The sequence below is a fragment of the Pseudochaenichthys georgianus genome, unplaced genomic scaffold (assembly GCF_902827115.2).
Source record: "Pseudochaenichthys georgianus unplaced genomic scaffold, fPseGeo1.2 scaffold_445_arrow_ctg1, whole genome shotgun sequence".
Classification (NCBI taxonomy): Eukaryota; Metazoa; Chordata; class Actinopteri; order Perciformes; family Channichthyidae; genus Pseudochaenichthys; species Pseudochaenichthys georgianus.
The window spans coordinates 59,472-79,112 of record NW_027263010.1 but is presented as its reverse complement, the minus strand read 5'-3'; the positions used below and the strand labels follow the sequence as shown (position 1 = coordinate 79,112).

Sequence of the window (19,641 nt, the reverse complement as noted above, 5' to 3'; positions counted from 1 at the left end):
AGAGGGTGGGGGATGCCACACTGAAGGCTCTGTCACCAAAAGTCCGCAACCTGGTGCGGGGGGTGGAGAGGAGGTCCTGTCCAGATGATCTTAGCTTCCGGGATGGAGTGTGGTAGCGGAGAAGGTCAGACAGGTATTGGGGGGCGAGGGCATGGAGGGATTTGTAAGTCAGAAGAAGGAGTTTATAGGTGATACGGTGCTTGACTGGGAGCCAGTGGAGGTGGATCAGGGTGGGGGTAATGTGCTGCCAGGGCTTGGTGTGAGTGAGCACCCTGGCAGCCGAGTTCTGCACATACTGGAGCCTGTCCAGGGCTTTACTGGGAACCCCGAACAGGACTCCGTTGCAGTAATCCAACCGGGAGGAGACGAATGCATGAATGAGGGTTTCGGCCACGGAATCAGAGAGTGATGGTCGTAGACGGGAGATGTTCCTGAGGTGATAGAAGGCAGACTTAGTGACGGATTTGATGTGTGACTGAAATGAGAGAGTGGAGTCAAGGATGACACCCAGGTTACGGACTTCGGGAGACGGGGAGATGGAACAGCCGTCAATGTGGAGGAGGAGATCCCCAACCTTCCGGAGCAGTGCTTTGGGGGCCACAACCATGAGCTCAGTCTTCTTACTGTTGAGTTTGAGTAGATTTGCTGTCATCCAGGTTTTTATGGCATGGAGACAGTTGACCAAAGACTGTGGAGGGAGCTGGGCGGATGGTGAGGTGCTGAGATAGAGCTGAGTGTCGTCAGCGTAGCAGTGGAAATTGAGACCGAATTGACGTATGATCTGGCCAAGGGGGAGCATGTAAATGGTGAAAAGTAAGGGACCAAGCACAGAGCCTTGGGGGACACCATGGTTGACTGGGGCCGAGGGGGAGGATGAGCCGCTGATGCTAACAAACTGAGACCTGGTTGATAGATAGGACTGAAACCATGACAGAGCTGTGCCAGTGATGCCAAGGTTGTCAGAGAGGCATTTCAGGAGGACTGTATGAGAAACAGTGTCAAAAGCGGCAGAGAGGTCGAGGAGGATGAGAATACTGATTTGTCCGGAGTCAGCAGCGAGAAGGAGGTCATTAGTGATCTTGAGGAGGGCGGTCTCTGTGCTGTGATGTGCTCTGTAGGCTGACTGTAGGGGTTCGTAGAGCTCATGGTTGGACAGATGTTGATGAAGCTGGGTGGCGACAGCTCTTTCCAAGGTTTTGCTAAGGAAAGGAAGGTTGGAGATCGGTCGGTAGTTGTTCAGCTCCTCAGGGTCCAAACCAGGCTTCTTGAGGATGGGAGTGATGGAGGCGGTTTTGAAGCAGGAGGGAACTATTCCAGATGACAGAGAGGAGTTGATGATGTCTGTTATGATGGGGCAGAGGGTGGGAAGGCAGGCCTTGACCAGCACCGTGGGCATGGGGTCAAGGGAGCAGGTGGAGGCCTTAGCATTGGTCACCAGCTTCGAGACCAGTGGAACATCCACTGGGGAGAAGGAGGAGAGAGAGCATTGGGGATTGAGGGGTTGAGCTGGGAGTGTGCATTTCTGTGTCAGGGGCCAGTGCAGAGAGGGGGAGGGGGCGGGCACCAGGAGTTGTTGATGAATGGAGATCACCTTAGCCTGAAAAAAGTTGAGGAATTTGGAGCAGAGGTCAGGAGCTTCAGCAGTGTGCGTGGCAGGGAGGGGGCGGAGCAGTCGGTTGATGGTGGAGAACAAGGATCTGGGGTGATTTTGTTGTGAGGTGATGAGGGAGGAGTAGTAGGCGGTCTTGGTCTTGGAGAGAGCCTCCTTGTAGGACCTTACATGGTCCACCAGGGCCATACGGTGGACGGTGAGGCCAGTTCGTCTGGAAAGCCGCTCCAACCGACGCCCAGTTTGCTTCATTGTACGAAGATCAGAGGTGAACCATGGTGCCGGGCGGAGAAAAGACACCGTCCGGCTTCTGAGGGGAGCCAGAGAGTCCAGGCTGAGAGAGAGGGCAGTGTTGTAGCGGGCCACCAACACGTCCGGCGAGGTGTCGGAGAGAGCCGGGGCCATGTGGGTTATGAGGAGGTCTGATAGGGCTGATGCACTCACTGATTTGGTGTCTCTGAAGGTGATTGTGCGCCTGGGGCGCTGCTTGGGCAGGGGGATGGGGATGGTGAAGATGATGGCATGGTGGTCTGATACTGCCAGGTCTAGGCGCTGCAGATGCGAGGGGGGGCACCAGTGGAGCAGACTAGATCCAGCGTGTGACCTTTGGAGTGGGTGGGGCCCTGGACATGCTGTGTTATGTTGAGGCAGTCCAGAAGTGACAGAAATTCTGCGGCAAAGCTACAGCTGGTGGAGTCGACGTGGATGTTAAAATCTCCCAGCAGATAGGTGGAAGGTGATTTAGAGCAGAGGGAGGACAGAAGCTCACTCAGCTCGGACATGAAGGTGGTGGGAGCTTTGGAGGGGGCGGTAAATCAGGGCAACCTGGAGTAGAGGTGATCCGGAGAGCGAGAATGTAATACACTCAAATGATGTGATATTGGGAGAGGGAATCTCCCTGACCCGGATACCTGCTCGGTGGATAACAGCCAGCCCGCCGCCGCGGCACGTGGAGCGAGGTTTATGGAGGTAAACATAGCCTGGGGGAGTAGCTTGGTTGAGAGCGAAGAAATCCTGCTGGTTCTGCCATGTCTCCGTTAAACATAAGAAATCAAGTTTCTTATCAATGATGATGTCATGGATGAGTAATGCTTTATTATTGAGGGAGCGGGTATTGAGCAGCATGAAGGTGGCTGCAGAGGAGACAGGAGGAGTGCTACTGTCAGAGCAGGCCAGGGGCTTCAAACAGCTGGTGCGCACGTGACGTGTGTTTAGATGACGTCGACAAGCAACACGGAAGTGCAGAGCCGATTGTACCACAGGAATACTAGCTTTTGTGTGAATACATTTGTAGCGGGATGATCTGTGTATGTAGCGGGGGCGCTGCAAGAGTCCTGATGATCTGATGGTATCCAGGCAGACTGATGCAGCAGAACTGAAAAAACTCCGAAGTTGGAGAGCGGAGTATTGAAGCACCATATCCACAGCAGCTAACCGGCTAGCAGTTAACCGGCCAGCTACCGAGCCTCGGGCAACAGCACTCCGCGGTGCAATGATCGGAGCCAACTCACGGACAGTTCGGCCCTCGAGGCAACAGTCAATCCGGTTTAGGGATAATCCAGGTGGCGAGAGAGGTGGAAGTCCGAGCCAAAAACCCAGGGGAAAACGGGATTTGGCGGCTGTCGATGCTAACAGCTGACAGGTAGCTAGCCCCAGACAGCTGATCCACAGAAATGGTGAGTAGCCGGATGAAAAACTGAACAACGCGATCATCACACAGTTATGACAGAACAGTAGGCTATATCTGATCCAGCAGTCAAAACGAACACTTTTTTCAAGGCAAGAGAAGTTAAAAGGCAAGAGAAGTTAAAACGCAGACGGAGAAGCGGCGAACAAGCAACGCCAGCGTCCTCTCACGTCCCACTCTATGATATATGGATAGATAGATGGATAGATGGATAGATAGATGGATAGATAGATGGATATATGGATAGATAGATAGATGGATAGATAGATGGATAGATAGATAGATAGATAGATGGATATATGGATAGATAGATGGATAGATGGATAGATAGATAAATAGATGATAGATAGATGGATATATGGACGGATAGATAGATGATAGATGGATAGATAGACAGATAGATATCAAATCATGTTTTATTTATATAACACATTTTTAAAACGAGTTTTGGTCGAGCCAAAGTGCTGTACATAAAATAAAAACACTTTACAATAAAAACACTTTACAACAAATACAACAGCACAAATAAAAAATCACATACAGGGAAATGTCAGGAGTCGTGCTCCGCTCAGACTAGAAGGCCAGGGAGAAGAAGTGAGTTGTATGTGTAGATTTAAAAAAGATAGATAGACAAATTACATTACATTGCATTTACCTGACGCTTTTATCCAAAGCGACTTACAATAAGTACATTCGACCAGGAAGACACAACCTTGAAGAAAACAGAATCATATAAGTACATCAGGTTTCATAGAGCCAAACATTTCAAGTGCTACTCAACTGGCTTTAGATAAGTCAGTCCTTTATTAGTCGGGGGACATCTTACTTCTTCCTTCTCTCTGTCTATACCTGTGTACTCTCATGTTCCGATTAACCCAGCTTCATTCAGGAAGGTTGAAGACCAGACGAGCAGCTGCATTCTGGATGAGCTGCAGAGGTCGGATGGCACATGCAGGTAGACCAGCCAGGAGGGAGTTGCAGTAGTCTAGCGTGAGATGACGAGAGCCTGGACCAGAACCTGCATGGCTTTCTGGGTCAGCTGGGGACGCATCCTCCTGATGTTGTAAAGCGTGTATCTGCAGCAGCGGGTTGTAGCAGCGATGTTTGCAGTGAAGGACAGGTTGTTCCAAGAGTCTCTAAAAGTACAATGGGAGCCAGAGCCTTTTCTTATCAAGCTCCACATTTGTGGAATCAGCTTCCAGTTTGTGTTCGGGCGGCAGACACCCTATCCGTTTTTAAGAGTGCGCTTAAGACCTTCCTTTTTGATAAAGCTTATAGTTAGGGCTGATTAGATTCAGCCCCTAGTTTTGCTGATATAGGCTTAGTTTGTCGGGGGACATCTTACTTCTTCCTTCTCTCTGTCTATACCTGTGTCCTCTCATGTTCCCATTAACCCAGCTTCCCCAAATTTCTTTCTTTTTGGGGTCTATATACGCCGGGATCCGGAGTCATGGAAGATCCTGCGGTCCTGTGTCCTGGATCGCGAGCCCTGGATCTTGAGTCGTGGCTGTGGTCCTGGATCATCGGTCCTGGATGGATATCCTCGTGGATTCATCTTCCTATTATACACACATGCATTTCCAAACATCTGGACTACCTATGTTGCAAATGTATTATCTTTTCAATTTACACACGGCATCTATTGCAGTCTGTCCGTCCTGGAGAGGGATCCCTCCTCTGTTGCTCTCCCTGAGGTTTCTCCATGTTCCCTTTAAACTGTGGGTTTTCTCCGGAAGTTTTTCCTTGTACGATGTGAGGGTCTAAGGACAGAGGGTCTGAGGACAGAGGGTCTAAGGACAGAGGGTGTCGTATTGTCATACTGATATTCTGTACACACTGTGAAGACCACTGAGAAAAATGTAACATTTGTGATATTGGGCTATATAAATAAACATTGATTGATTGATTGATTATCTAGGGTCACACCCAGATTCCTTGCCCTCTGAGTCGGGGAAACAACAGAGGTGCCGATGTTGATAGTCAGGTCAAGAGTGGGACAATCTTTACCCGGAAGGAAAAGCAGTTCAGTCTTGTCAAGGTTGCGCTTGAGGTGGTGAGCAGACATTCACTGAGAGATGTCAGCTAGACAGCAGAGATGCGTGCAACGACCTGGGTCTCTGAGTGGGGAAAGGACAGCATTAATGTGGGGCGGTGGTGGCGAAGTAAATAGGGACTTGGCTTGGCAACTGGAAGGTCACCAGTTCAAGTCCCGGCAAGACCAAGTGCTACCGAGGTGTCCCTGAGCAAGGCACCGTTCCCCACACTGCTCCCCGGGCACCGTTCAAAATGGCAGCACACTGCTCCTAACACTAGGATGTGTCAAATGCAGAGAAACAATTTCCCCACGAGGGATTAATAAAAGTCCATCTTATCTTATCTTAATTGGGTGTCGTCAGCGTAGCAGCGCTATGAAAAACCATGCGGGCTACTGACTGATACGAATGAGTTTGTGTACAGAGAGAAGAGGAGGGGACCACTAACAGAGCCCTGAGGGACCCCTGTAGTTAATTGACAAGGGTCGGACTCGGTCCAAGAGGGTGGAGAAGATGGAAAATAGTTTTTTTTTCAGTGTAATTCCTCCAAGAAGTCCCCCAAGGCGCCTGGTGGACGGTAGAGAACAACAATGGTTAATTGTATAGGATGGGTTACTGTGACGGCATGGAATTCAAAGGTGGAAAGCGTGAAGTTAGGTAGCTTGAAGAGGGAAAAGCTCCATTTGGGAGAGAGCAGGAGACCAGTGCCACCTCCTCTGCCAGTGGGTCTGGGTGTATGGGAGAAGGAATATGCTGTGGAGAGAGCTGCTGGGGTGGATGTGTTGGATGGAGTAATCCAGGTCTCAGTGAGAGCAAGGAAATCCAGAGACTGCAGGGAGGCGTAGCCAGAGATGGAGGCGGAGCCAGAGATGAAGTCAGCCTTAGGAACAGCTGACTGGCAGTTCCACAGGCCACCTGAAACTATATGTTGGATCTCAGTGGAGCATGTGGGATAGACGAGAGTAGGCCGGTTATATCGATTAGGAGATACACGGGGCCAGTGATAATTGCGAGTAGACACATGGACAGGAATGGAGAAAATACACATGATTATAGCATGAGGGGCTAAAAAACTAAATAAAATAAAATACTAGAGCTACTTACTGTAGCTCAATCAAAGTAGGATTTGTCTCCTCTTTGCCTCCCTCGTGACTCCCACAGGACTCCAATGTCTTTGTCAGTCTTCGTCTGTCTGACGCTCCAGGAAAGAGCTACCTAAAATGGACACCTGATTACTGAGTTCTCACAGCTGTGGGGCCACGCCCCTCTGATTAGTTAACTCTCTACAGCTGATGGGCGACAGCAGAGTCGTCCTGCCTATTGTAATGCAGGGTTGAGAGGCGTGACCCAGTGAGACCTGTGTAACAGGATCTGTTGAGCAGATCTGAGATTTAAAATCTCTCAAAAGTGCAGTTTTAGCTACAATAACTACAGAACAATTATACAGAGTAGAATAAATGAAACAGAGAAGTCTATTTAACAAGGATATAACTTACAGTGATTGCTGATTCAATAGGTAGTGTCGTCACCCGGTCTAGATGCACACTGAGTTCTTCAGATTTGAAATGCGGTATTTGAGTGAATTTTAGCTGAGGGAAGGATTACTAAGTCACGCTGTTTGTACTTCACGCAATCAGCAGAGTCTTCCTGCCTATTGAAATGCAGGGTTGAGACTCGTGACCCACTGAGACCTGTGTAATATAAAGAGGTACTCACAGGTGCGGCCGTGGGTGGAGCTGCTGCTCTGGTACCTCCCGCTCCAGGTCTGGACCAGAACTGTGTACAGCCTGCCGGGCTCCAGGCCGGTGAACACACACTGGTTCTGGTCCTTCAGCACCGTCTGGTTCTGCAGGAGCACGTTGTTGTGTTTGATGAAGACCTGGTACCGGTCCAAGTCTCCCGCCGCGGGGCGCCAGTACACCTTCAGGTAGTCGCCACGGGCAACGTGGGTCGCCGTGGGGTTCTCGACGGGGGCCGGCTCTGAGGGGGGCGTAGTGTTCAGTGATATTTAGTGATGTAGTATTCAGTGACATAGTACTTTAGTGTTGTTTAGTGATGTAGTATTCAGTGACATAGTACTTTACTGATGTTTAGTGATGTAGTATTCAGTGATGTTTAGTGATATAGTATTTAGTGATATTTAGTGATGTAGTATTCAGTGATGTTTAGTGACGTAGTATTCAGTGATGTTTAGTGATGTAGTATTCAGTGATGTTTAGTGATGTAGTATTCAGTGATGTTTAGTGACGTAGTATTCAGTGATGTTTAGTGATGTAGTATTCAGTGATGTTTAGTGATGTAGCATTTAGTGATGTTTAGTGATGTAGTATTTAGTGATGTTTAGTGATGTAGTATTCAGTGATGTTTAGTGACGTAGTATTCAGTGATGTTTAGTGATGTAGTATTCAGTGATGTTTAGTGATGTAGTATTCAGTGATGTTTAGTGACGTAGTATTCAGTGATGTTTAGTGATGTAGTATTCAGTGATGTTTAGTGATGTAGCATTTAGTGATGTTTAGTGACGTAGTATTCAGTGATGTTTAGTGATGTAGTATTCAGTGATGTTTAGTGATGTAGTATTCAGTGATGTTTAGTGACGTAGTATTCAGTGATGTTTAGTGATGTAGTATTCAGTGATGTTTAGTGATGTAGCATTTAGTGATGTTTAGTGATGTAGTATTTAGTGATGTTTAGTGATGTAGTATTCAGTGATGTTTAGTGACGTAGTATTCAGTGATGTTTAGTGATGTAGTATTCAGTGATGTTTAGTGATGTAGTATTAGGTGATGTAGTATTCAGTGATGTTTAGTGATGTAGTATTTGCAGATGTAGCACTCCAGATAGGACTCCACCCAGCGGATTCCAACCAAAAACCCAGCAGATCCCAGTGGCTGGGGGCGTTGCCAAATTGCTAGAGGGCGTTGCCAAATGTCCCCATTTGTTCAATTACAGGATTTAACCATGAGATGGCGCTTCATTCACAAATACACAAAGACAACTGGGTGTTGTAGAACTTAGTCTGTTTGCAATATTTGCAGCTCTGCAGTTGTGTTTGCTGAATACTGTAGCATTTAATCACTTATTTGTTATGGTTTTCACAGGCTACTATAACGAGAAAACATCAATATTTTAGATCAAATAAAGTATATCTAATCTTATTATCTTAATTGTAATTCAATAATATATAATTTTTATATATTAAATAATCATAATAATGTAAATGTTTGCGTACACAGTACAGTACATCGAAGTAGATCAACTCATGCATTATCACGTATTATACAGTAATGTATTGTATTATTAAGTAATATCATACATTAACCCCATTATATTAGATGCCACATTGAATGGATGAACACATTTACGCATCAATAATTACAATGGAGTATTTCTAAATATAAGTTGTACAAATGATATGTATTTAATACTAATCACATAATGATTCATTTTACTTTCAGATGATAATACTTTTCTTTGACGATTTTGAATGCAGGACATTTGCTTCTAACACGTATTTTTACCGAGGTAAATAATCGGAATACTTCTTCCACCTCTGATTTTAACCTGTCACTGTTTTTAAAACTTTAATTAAATGTTTGATATTTCCAGAGACCCTTTCAGACCAGCAATGCTGCCCTGCATGTCATTCCGATAGTCCATCGGAATGTGACAAAAATAAGAAGTCTCCCATCCCCCTTGGGAGACTTTCTCCACACATTCCGATGGGCAATTTGTTTTAAACAAAGAGTCCGCAACATAGGCTACTATCTCTTGTTAACAGAGGGGGGATGGTAGAGCTTTGTCACACCGTTTCAGGGTTAGTGGAAAGGAGAATTCAAAAGGATTTAGGAGAAGAGACTGCGGTACTTTAGAGAATCCGACTGCACTTTCACTATCGACGTATGTATGATGCGCCAGCGGACGTCATGAATGTGCGTCTGCTGCTGTGGGGAAACTACAGTTTTCTATACAGCGGACTACATGATGTAGGCTATAACAAGAACAACAACAACCCAGCGCCGTATTCTATCTAGAGACTTTGCACCGCGCTCCCACTTGTTGTACCTGGAAGAGCAAGAAACACTCCAGCCTTTTATTTAAACTTGTTTAAAACATATCCAAATACATATGTGTGTCCCGGGCCATACATCTAAGTATGCTGTCAGATAAAGCCACGGCATCACAATTCCCGTATTGCTTTCAACTCACCAGCTTTTATGGAGAAAATAAGTTATATAATAATTAACCAGAGTTATGTTTCTCACTATGTTATGCATAGAAACAACAGGCTACTGTGTGTGTGAGGAATCAGCTGTTTATTTCATATGAGTTTCATTGTGGCAGCGTCCATCACTGCTCTCCCTGGTTGCAATACACAAAGACAGCTAACTGTAAGCTTTTCACTCAGAGGGGGGTGGGGGCCATGGCTGATGGGCCATTAGGTGTGTAAAGACACAGCTGAGAGCTGTCGTTTCATTCAGACTATTAAAAACAAAAAAACGGTCTGATTTGAACATTGCACAACAATGAACTCAATGTGTCATTGTTATAGCAGTGATATTAAACACTAATAATACAGTAAACTATTAACAATAGTATAATATTATAGCCTGTTTGCCCGTGGTGAGATGACAAGGCTTCATTAGAAATAAACCTCTTTTTAGTGAATTACGGAGTTTGGGCAAGTTAATAACGTGTTAATGAAGTTGACTACAGTATATTCATATTTGTCAGTGCTTTCATGTCAATTCGGCGAACATAAACATAAATGATCGTGAAGATGATGATTAAATTAGGATTAAAAATCGGAAGTGAGAACCGTGAGCATTTCCTCCCGTCAGATGTGATATGAAAACAAACCGATTATCTTTATAGTTGTAAACTCAAGTGGATGAAACTACATTTATGAGTGCTTTCATGTCAATTCGGCGAACATATATATATTATATATATATTAACATACATTAAATGATTGTGAGGATGAAGATTATTAAGTATTATTCTGTTGATCGATATCATTACATTTCGTGAAAAGCACATAATGACTTGTTTAAGACTCGTGTTGTCAAAGTTTAGGACTTGGACTTGACTTGAACTTGCCCATCCTGACTTGAGACTTGACTTGGACTTGAGCGCAAAGACTTGAGACTTGACTCGGACTTGCAAAACAATGACTTGGTCCCACCTCTGGTATGTAGTGATGTAGTATCTAGTGATGTAGCATGTGATGTATGTGATGTAGCATATCATGTAGCATGTGATGTAGCATGTGATTTAGCATGTGATGTATGTGATGTAGCATATGATGTAGCATGTGATGTAGCATGTGATGTAGCATATGATATAGCATGTAATGTAGCATGTGATGTAGCATATGATGTAGCATGTGATGTAGCATGTGATGTAGCATGTGATGTAGCATGTGACGTAGTATTCAGTACGTACGGGTCCTCTCTTGGACGCGGGTGGTGTTGTACTTGCTGCCACTGCGGGAGGCGATGCTGACGGTGTAGAGGCGTCCGGACTCCAGCGAGCTGAACACACACTCGTTGCTGGCCTTGGAGACGGGCACAGTGTGGATCGTCCTCTCAGAGTCGCTCAGCGTCACCAGGTAACCGTCCACCTCGCCGGGGGGCGCTCGCCACGACACAGACAGGAAGTCCGGTCGCCCGTTGTTACTGACCGTCACCTCGCCCACTGCAGCTGGCACTGGGGGGAGATTTGGATCTGTTTAAATCCTCTGGCTGCTCTTAACTATTATTCAAGAAGAATTATTCATCCATCTTGTGCTAATATTATATTTAATGTAGGAGCCGCATTTAAGTGAATTTTTTTCTGATCTACAGTGGAGGAAATAAGTATTTGATCCCTTCCAGATTTGGTATGTTTGCCCACTTACAAAGAAATTAACAATCTATAATTGTAATGGTAGGTTTATTTTAACAGTGAGAGTAAGAAATTCACATTATATAAAAGATAAAAATGTATTTGCATTTAACTGTGTGAAATAAGATCCCACTGCAACAAACATGAACTATTATTCTCCCTCCTGTGCCCATATTATATTTCATTCAGTTTCCGTCACTGAGGGAACGCAGTAAAATGTTCGATACCAGATGGTCTAACTTAAAAAAACTAAATATAATAACTCCAAAATCTTGGCACACTTTGGACTGAGATTATGCTCACTGGTGTGTCCCTCTGCGACCATCTGCCTGGAGCTGAGTCCGGCCCTGACGGTGGTCAGCACCGCCCTGTAGAGGGCGCCGGGCCTCAGGAGGTGGAAGGTGGTGCTGGTGGCGTCCGCCGCCACGCTCTCATTCTTGATGACGCTGCTGTCGCTGACCAGCAGAATGCGGTACGAGTCCAGAACTCCGGAGGCTCGCTGCCAGCTGGCCTGCAGGCTGTCGGTGCTGCTCTGAACCCCCAGCAGAAGCCGAGAGACCTGGGCCGGACCTGAGGACACACAGCGGGGGTCAGCTGACTGCACCATGCTATCTGACTGCTAACAATATATCAGAGTGTGCGCTACGTACGGGTGTATGCTCTGACGGAGGCTGAGCTGCTCAGGTTGCCGCTGTTGGTCGTCACGGTGACGGTGTACAGCTCTCCTGAGGTCAGGGTGGTAAAGGTAAATTCTTTGGCCTCCCGGGGGAGGAGCCTCCACACCTCCATTGGGGCAGGGGCCACCTGAGGGAGGGAAGGGTCCATCTGATGGGGGTCAGCCTGTCGGAGGACGACCGTGAAGCCGTCCCACTCCCCGGGAGGGGGGCTCCACAGGACGCTCAGCGCCGTTTCATCAGCATGACGGACCATCAGCTTCTGCACAGGAAGAGGTGCTGCAGGGGGACATTAGATCAAATATATAGAATATCATAATATATCTATATCAAAATACAGGGCAATAATGGCTGTGTATGTGAACTGATATAGAGTTCATAAGCGTTTTTAAACTGATAAGACAGGTATATTATTTATAATAATATTATAAATAATGTTATGTTACCTGTGCGCACCATCGTGCTGCCCCTCTCTCCGTCCTGCTCTGAGATCACCGTTACCCAGTACCGGGTCCCGGGACTCAGACCTGTGACCCGGCAGGTGAAGCCCCCCTGGTCTGGGTTGCAGGGAGTGGGTCGGAGGGGCTCCCCGGTGATCAGGCTGAAGCTACAGGAGGGTCCAGGGGTGCTGAAGGATACTGACACAGCACCGGAGCTCCAGCTGATGTTGGAGAAGTTGACTGAGCAGCGGGACACCTGAAACAAGGTGAGACTACTCACTTAGTAACTAATTCATTGATCAAAATACAACAACTGAGATATGGGATTGTCCCACACTCAATAGTTTTAAAGGTCAACTAAAAGAATGGTTGAGAAACAAACAGATGTGCAATCACCACTAAATGCACTTTAACACAGGGGTATCACCTCTTGCCCTTTATATGTCATAGCTGCTATATTGTACTGCCATGTCTTAAATGCTTGTATATGCTTCTCTTGCTCTTTCTGCATATCATGTATTTATTTTTGATATGTTTATAAATGTCATATTAAATGTTGTATGTGACGGACTGCGGATGGAAATGAGCTCAAAGCTAAAATCCGGCATATTTACATTTGAAGCATTATTTGTTTAAAGTGTTCATCAATGTGCATTGTCCCCCAAACAATTTAAAAAAAAGAAGAAAAAGATTAAAATACAACAATAACAATAATAGTAATAATAACGACTACATTAAAAGAAATGTATTATTATTATTTTTTCTTTCTTCTGATTTATTGATGTTTATTTTTTAGTCGGCCAACTGTCACTGTTGTTGGAAATGTACCTAAAATTATTTATTGGCTTATTTTAACAATGTGATCACATGACTCCTTGCTGTCAACCAGCTAGCTAACGTATCTAACCTAGTCATTTCAGATATACTGACGAACACTAATGATGCGTTCACACCATTAGCATCGCTCTAATCGCTCAAGTTTCACCGCGGCTGTCAGCTGTGTTTAGTCGCGTTATTCAAACAAGACACACTGGTCAGGGGGCGGGGCTTATATCCATGAAAATACTATGGTAGATACCAACTACATCAAAATGAACACATTTTACCGTGATTTAATTGTAATACACGTTTCAAAATGATGCCAAAATAAGTGTGCAAGACCGTACAAGACGGCAGAGTAAACACTTTTAAAATGCTTGTTTTTCTGAATGGAGATTGGATCTATCAGGCTAAGCTAATGTTGTAGCTGCTCCGTCCAAACTCACAACAACGCCACACAGACATCAATAAACCAGCGACTGTATTCGCCATGCCACAGAAAGTCTGTGGTTTGTTCATGTATAACTTTTGTCCAGTTTCTGAACAGATATGAGGAGCTGTGTGCTCTGAGGGCTAACAGCTAACGGCTGATGTTTTGGTTTTCTGATTCAACGTCAGTGATGGCAGGCTGAGATCCTCACCGCTGATTGTCACACAATTTGACGCTTGAGTAAACAAATTGAACTGTCGGTCATTCTAGTAGCCACAATTAAAAAGGTTAGTCTTAACTGAAGCTAATGTCTCTGCAGGATTCTTGCTCTTCTGAGTTTGTTTCCTCATAGATGATTGAACATTTCATAGCCAATTAAGGAACAGCTAACAGCTTATATGCGTACAGAGCTGCCATTGAGTTATATCCATTAACATTTCTGTTTTTAAAATGGTTTTAATGCCTTTCCGGTCAGTGTATGTTTTGGTCATTGGATTTTCTTTTCACAAATGGATATTCAAAAACAATAAACGACTGGATATTTGATTTTCGTTTTCAAATTGAAAAACCAAAATTGAAATACAAGGCGTTTTTCTTTATCATGGTCAAAAATGGATTTACTAAACTTAAAAAACGGTATGATTTTCATTTTCTACTTCTCAAAACAAAAAAGAAAATCAATAGAAAAAAGAAACAAAAAAACCCCCCGTTTTTTCATATTCTGCTACCGGAAGTTGTCTTTCAAAATAAGAGCACAGATGAGGACGGTCAATCCGTGGATCTACGGTCCATTTGTTTTCACAAAGAAAACAGCCAAGACACATATTGAGTCCAGATAATGAATGTTATTGAGGGCTGGAAATATAATAGGCCTGTGTCTAAAATGGACAACATTGTTAGGAGATTTCAACTATACAGCGATTCTGCACTGCGGTCACTCAGCCGTCTCTCGAGTTTGTTATTTTTTTTTCTGCCAATAGTTATTCGTGAGATCGATCCTGTTGGACTCAGTAGCCTACTAGTGAAACTACTCCCACAACAAGTACTATGAAGTACTTACTGTACTTACTGTCTTTTTGAGTAATCCTCTGTCAATGTCCCCTCCCGCAACCCTGTCTCCTAAAAATTACGTTCCCACAGAACTAAACTGCATTCTTAATTATGTTTAGCGAGAAACTTATTTTCTCCCACGTTACTTTTCTTATGAACGTATCTCAAACACGTTTATTTTCTACAAATATTTGCCATGTATTGTCTTGCTTATAAAAATGATAATAATCATTTATAAATATCATTTTCGAGCACACATTTGAAATCAGTACGCGAGGCTGTAATTTCGCCAGCTGTTACTCTCATGAGCGAGGCAGAAAATAATACTTTTAACATGCCAAAAAGCTGCTGTGTCGTTTATTGCACCTCAAACATTAAAACAAATCCAGAGTTACATGTTTCTGTACTTCCTCTGAGAAGAAAGGACAGTAACAGAAGATCTCTGTGACGCCAAATGTGGTGTTAGGGTTAGGGTTAACGAAACCACGGAAGACTATTCAAAACTGGACTCGAATGCCCCCCCAGAACTACACATGCTGGCTATTGTGTTTCGCAACATGTTCTCTATAGCACGTCTCTACTGGGAATTTTAGTTTTAAAAGACGTTTTGTTTTCCCCAAAATTAGAAGTTGACAGTATTAAACTGTGTACAGCCCTGGAGGTTTAGGCGATAGGAAACACATTAGTGTTATCAAATGTAAAACATATAATTAACAAATGAGTGAAAATCGCTTGTGTCCATAATGCGCAGCATTAATATTTACCCACATGACAGCTCATTGCTACTTTGTAATTCTACTCCACTACAATTCAGAGGTTAACCTGGTATTTTTACTCCACTACATTTATTTGAGTTACTTTGCAGATTGTGATTAATGATGTGAAATATAAACAACCCTTAAATCAGACTTTAGTTACACCTGAGTAACATTCAGGGAAGGTGATTGTCAAGTGCCAACAATCAGGAGAGATATTTGATAGTTGGTGAGAAGACTCAACATGTATCTGCAGATCTCTATAAAGTATATTCATTACTCGTTATTTTCTACTAATAGTTCATTACACATTGTATATTATGGCTATTTTGCACATCCCTTTCAAGATGTCAAGATTTTCAAAGGTTTATTGACATATCATATACACAACTACGGTGTAGTTATGCAATGAATGAAAAACTTGGGTCACAGATTCCTCAACAGTGCATTACAAGACATCTATCAATATGTGTGTACCTCCACCATTAAACTGTCATATTCTGCACATTTCTTATTCTATCTACATACATAAGAGTATAATTCATATGTATAACTCTCCTCTCTACTCTCTCCTCCTCTCTGGACTCTCTCTGTCTTCTCACATCTCGGCAGGCTCGTCAGTCCCATCCTGCTCCTTGGCTAAATGACGCACTGCGTGCTAATAGAACCGTCCTTCGGGCAGCAGAGCGGAAACAGTGGAAATCCAAACACCATGACGAGCTCCTAACCTATCAGGCTCTCCTCTTCTCTTTCTCTGCTTCCATCTCTCAGGCAAAAAGCACTTTCTTTCAAGATAAGATCCAATCTTCCTATTCCAATCCTAAAAAACTATTTTCCATCTTCTCCACCCTCTTGGACCCCCCTAAAGCCCCCCCCCCTCCTCACTTCTGTCAAGCGACTTTGTTAACCACTTTGAAAAAAAGGTTGACGATATTCGCTCTTCTTTTTCTGACTCACCTTTACTCACCGCTGGGTCACCAGACCCTCCTTTCATCCACACACTGACCTCCATTTCCCCTCTCTCTCCAAGTGAGGTTCTTACCCTCATTACCTCTGCCCGCCCTACCACCTGTCCTCTGGACCCTATCCCTTCAAACCTCCTTCAGACTATCGCTCCTGATATTCTACCGTTTCTCACTTATTTCATCAACACTTCTCTAACTTCTGGTCACTTTCCAAACAGTCTCAAGGAGGCAAGAGTAAACCCTCTCCTGAAGAAACCCACTCTCGACCCGTCTGATGTTATAAACTACAGGCCTGTCTCTCTCCTCCCGTTCCTGTCTAAAACACTTGAACGCGCTGTCTTTAGACAACTTTCCTGTTATCTCCATCAGAACAACCTTCTGGATCCGCATCAGTCTGGTTTCAAGGCAGGCCACTCCACAGAAACTGCCCTCCTTGCTGTCTCTGAGGAACTGCACACGGCTAAAGCAGCATCCCTCTCCTCTGTCATCATCCTGTTGGACCTGTCTGCTGCATTCGACACGGTGAACCATCAGATCCTCCTTCAGGCTCTGCACTTTCCCTCCTCACCTCATACCTCAAAGACCGCACCTACAGGTTCACTTGGAGAGGGTCCGAGTCCGACCCTTGCCAATTAACTACAGGGGTCCCTCAGGGCTATGTTCTTGGTCCCCTCCTCTTCTCCCTGTACACAAACTCGCTCGGATCAGTCATTAGCCCGCATGGTCTTTCATACCACTGCTACGCTGACGACACCCAATGAATCCTGTCCTTTCCCCGCTCAGAGACCCAGGTCGTCGCACGCATCTCTGCTTGTCTAGCTGACATCTCTCAGTGGATGTCTGCTCATCACCTCAAGCTCAACCTTGACAAAACTGAACTGCTTTTCCTTCCAGGAAAAGATTGTCCCACTCTTGACCTGACAATCAACATCGGCACCTCTGTTGTTTCCCCTACTCAGACTGCAAAGAATCTGGGTGTGATCTGCAAACATCGCTGCTACAACCCGTTGCTGCAGATACACGCTTTACAACATCAGGAGGATGCGTCCCCAGCTGACCCAGAAAGCGACGCAGGTTCTGGTCCAGACTCTCGTCATCTCACGCCTAGACTACTGCAACTCCCTCCTGGCTGGTCTACCTGCATGTGCCACCCGACCTCTGCAGCTCATCCAGAATGCAGCGGCTCGTCTGGTCTTCAACCTTCCTACATTTTCCCACACCACTCTGCTCCCCCGCTCACTTCACTGGCTTCCAGTAACTGCTAGAATCCACTTCAAGACACTGGTACTTGCGTACCATGCTGCGAATGGATCTGGCCCTTCCTACATCCAGGACATGGTTAAACCGTACACCCCAGTGCATGCACTACGCTCTGCATCAGCCAAACGACTCGCTGCACCCTCGCTGCGAGGGGGACCCACGTTCCCATCAGCAAAAACACGTGGGTTTGCTATCCTGGCTCCAAAATGGTGGAATGAGCTCCCCATTGACATCAGGACAGCAGAAAGCCTGCACATCTTCCGGCGCAGACTGAAAACTCATCTCTTTCGACTCCACTTCCAGCGATATAATTACTAACAAAGAACTGCTAACAAAGCACTTATATACTAATAAAGGTCTGGCTTATCTACAGCCAGTTGAGTAGCACTTGAAATGTTTGGCTCTATGAAACCTGATGTACTTATATGATTCTGTTTTCTTCAAGGTTATGTCTTCCTGGTCAAATGAACTTATTGTAAGTCGCTTTGGATAAAAGCGTCAGCTAAATGCAATGTAATGTAATGTATAATATCAGTTAACATAAGTGCTTCAACATAGTTAAAATTACAGGAAAGCAATATATTAGATGTTAAGGACTTTGTCAGGCTTAATATTTATCTGTAGATAGATACCCCTAAAGCTTTTTTTTTTTTGAAAGAAGACCTTAATCTAAAGTATTATTTAATGTTTAAATAAAGGTTAATTTGTTGTTCTGTTTTGCACATCCTCATAGTAATATCTTTGTACATCTTGCACTAAACTATTTTATTGTAGAGATCACTTACAGTATCTTCTTGATTTTTTATATTCTATATTTCTATCATTGACCTTCTACTTCCCCCTATGAAAGTATGTACTCTTAATATTGTTTTCATCAAATAACATTATTCAACAAAAACACAAATAATTCAATAACGTGCTTTAACCACTAGGCGGTGCACACAAGGTACACTTAGCATACTAATAATAACTTTGTATTATTAGTGTAGGACACTTATGTATGTACAACATCTGAAGATGCTGAAGTTTTATTCATGTTTTTCCATAATTGTACAGGATATTGCTATACTATTTCTCATGTTTTACTTCTACACATTAATATCTGATTTGTAAAACATCACAGACATAAAGGCATATCCGTCATTTAATGGTAAGCTATTGAAATTGTGATTCCATAGATGTGTCTCCCATCACCCAAATCCCCTGACTATTCTCTCATCTCAGTATTTACATTCTTATATTGAAAGAAAATCAGTGATATCTTTAAAAACTACAAAAAAAAGTCAGCCCAATTAGTGTTGACACTGCAAGGAGACGTATTTTGTGAAAAGAAATGTAAGATGTAGTTTAATTGCTGATACATTTATGATCCACGTCACATATTCAGTGTTGGCGGCAGTTCTCGTGTTGGTCTAGAAGTCTTCTCATCAGGGCTCTAAATAAAGAACTACGGCAGATATGTAATATTTAATGCAGCCGAACCGTGTATTACAATGCCGTTATGTGATGACTTTCAAAGAGAACAGCAAGAACACTCGGAATAAAGTATTTTTAATTTTTTTTTTTTTTTCGGATTTCATATCGCATAAACACCATATCCCAACATGCATTGCGGCTAAAACATCCAATCAACGAGCTTGAAGCTGAGGATCTTGGGTAATCTGTTCAGTGGGTTTGTGGTGTTTATTGCTCGAAATGTCCCTTATAGGCCTACGTCTGTTTCCGGTGACTTTGTTTACGGCTAAAAAGCCCAAGATTATAGAATTAAACAAATAAATAAAAACAAGGATGATTGTGTGTTATTGTTGAGTAAATAACAGTGTGTTATTTAGAAAAGAATAACAAATTAGAATGAAAAAAAGATTTTCAAAAATACAGATGTCAGTATTTTGAGGCTCTAAGCCCCATTTATTTTTCTCACAGACGGCAAAAAAAGTTCGACATTATACGATTTAAAATAGAAACAAATAAATAAAAAGATAAAACACTGGCATGTAATTTACGTTAGAATAAATAGAATGGTTTTGAATAAT

The 19,641-nt window shown here is 43.9% G+C and overlaps 1 protein-coding gene across 1 annotated transcript in view; it reads right to left on the bottom strand.

The window, feature by feature from the left end:
• LOC117442591 (mucin-2-like) overlaps nt 1-19,641 on the bottom strand; it is an 81,188-nt gene that overhangs the window by 52,001 nt on the left and 9,546 nt on the right. The window contains exons 3-7 of the mRNA XM_034078562.2: nt 12,336-12,585; nt 11,866-12,168; nt 11,519-11,785; nt 10,775-11,038; nt 7,046-7,309 (exon numbers count right to left, since the gene is read on the bottom strand). Of these exons, the coding sequence (XP_033934453.2) occupies nt 7,046-7,309; nt 10,775-11,038; nt 11,519-11,785; nt 11,866-12,168; nt 12,336-12,585 (1,348 nt within the window). The remainder of the gene's footprint in view (nt 1-7,045; nt 7,310-10,774; nt 11,039-11,518; nt 11,786-11,865; nt 12,169-12,335; nt 12,586-19,641) is intronic.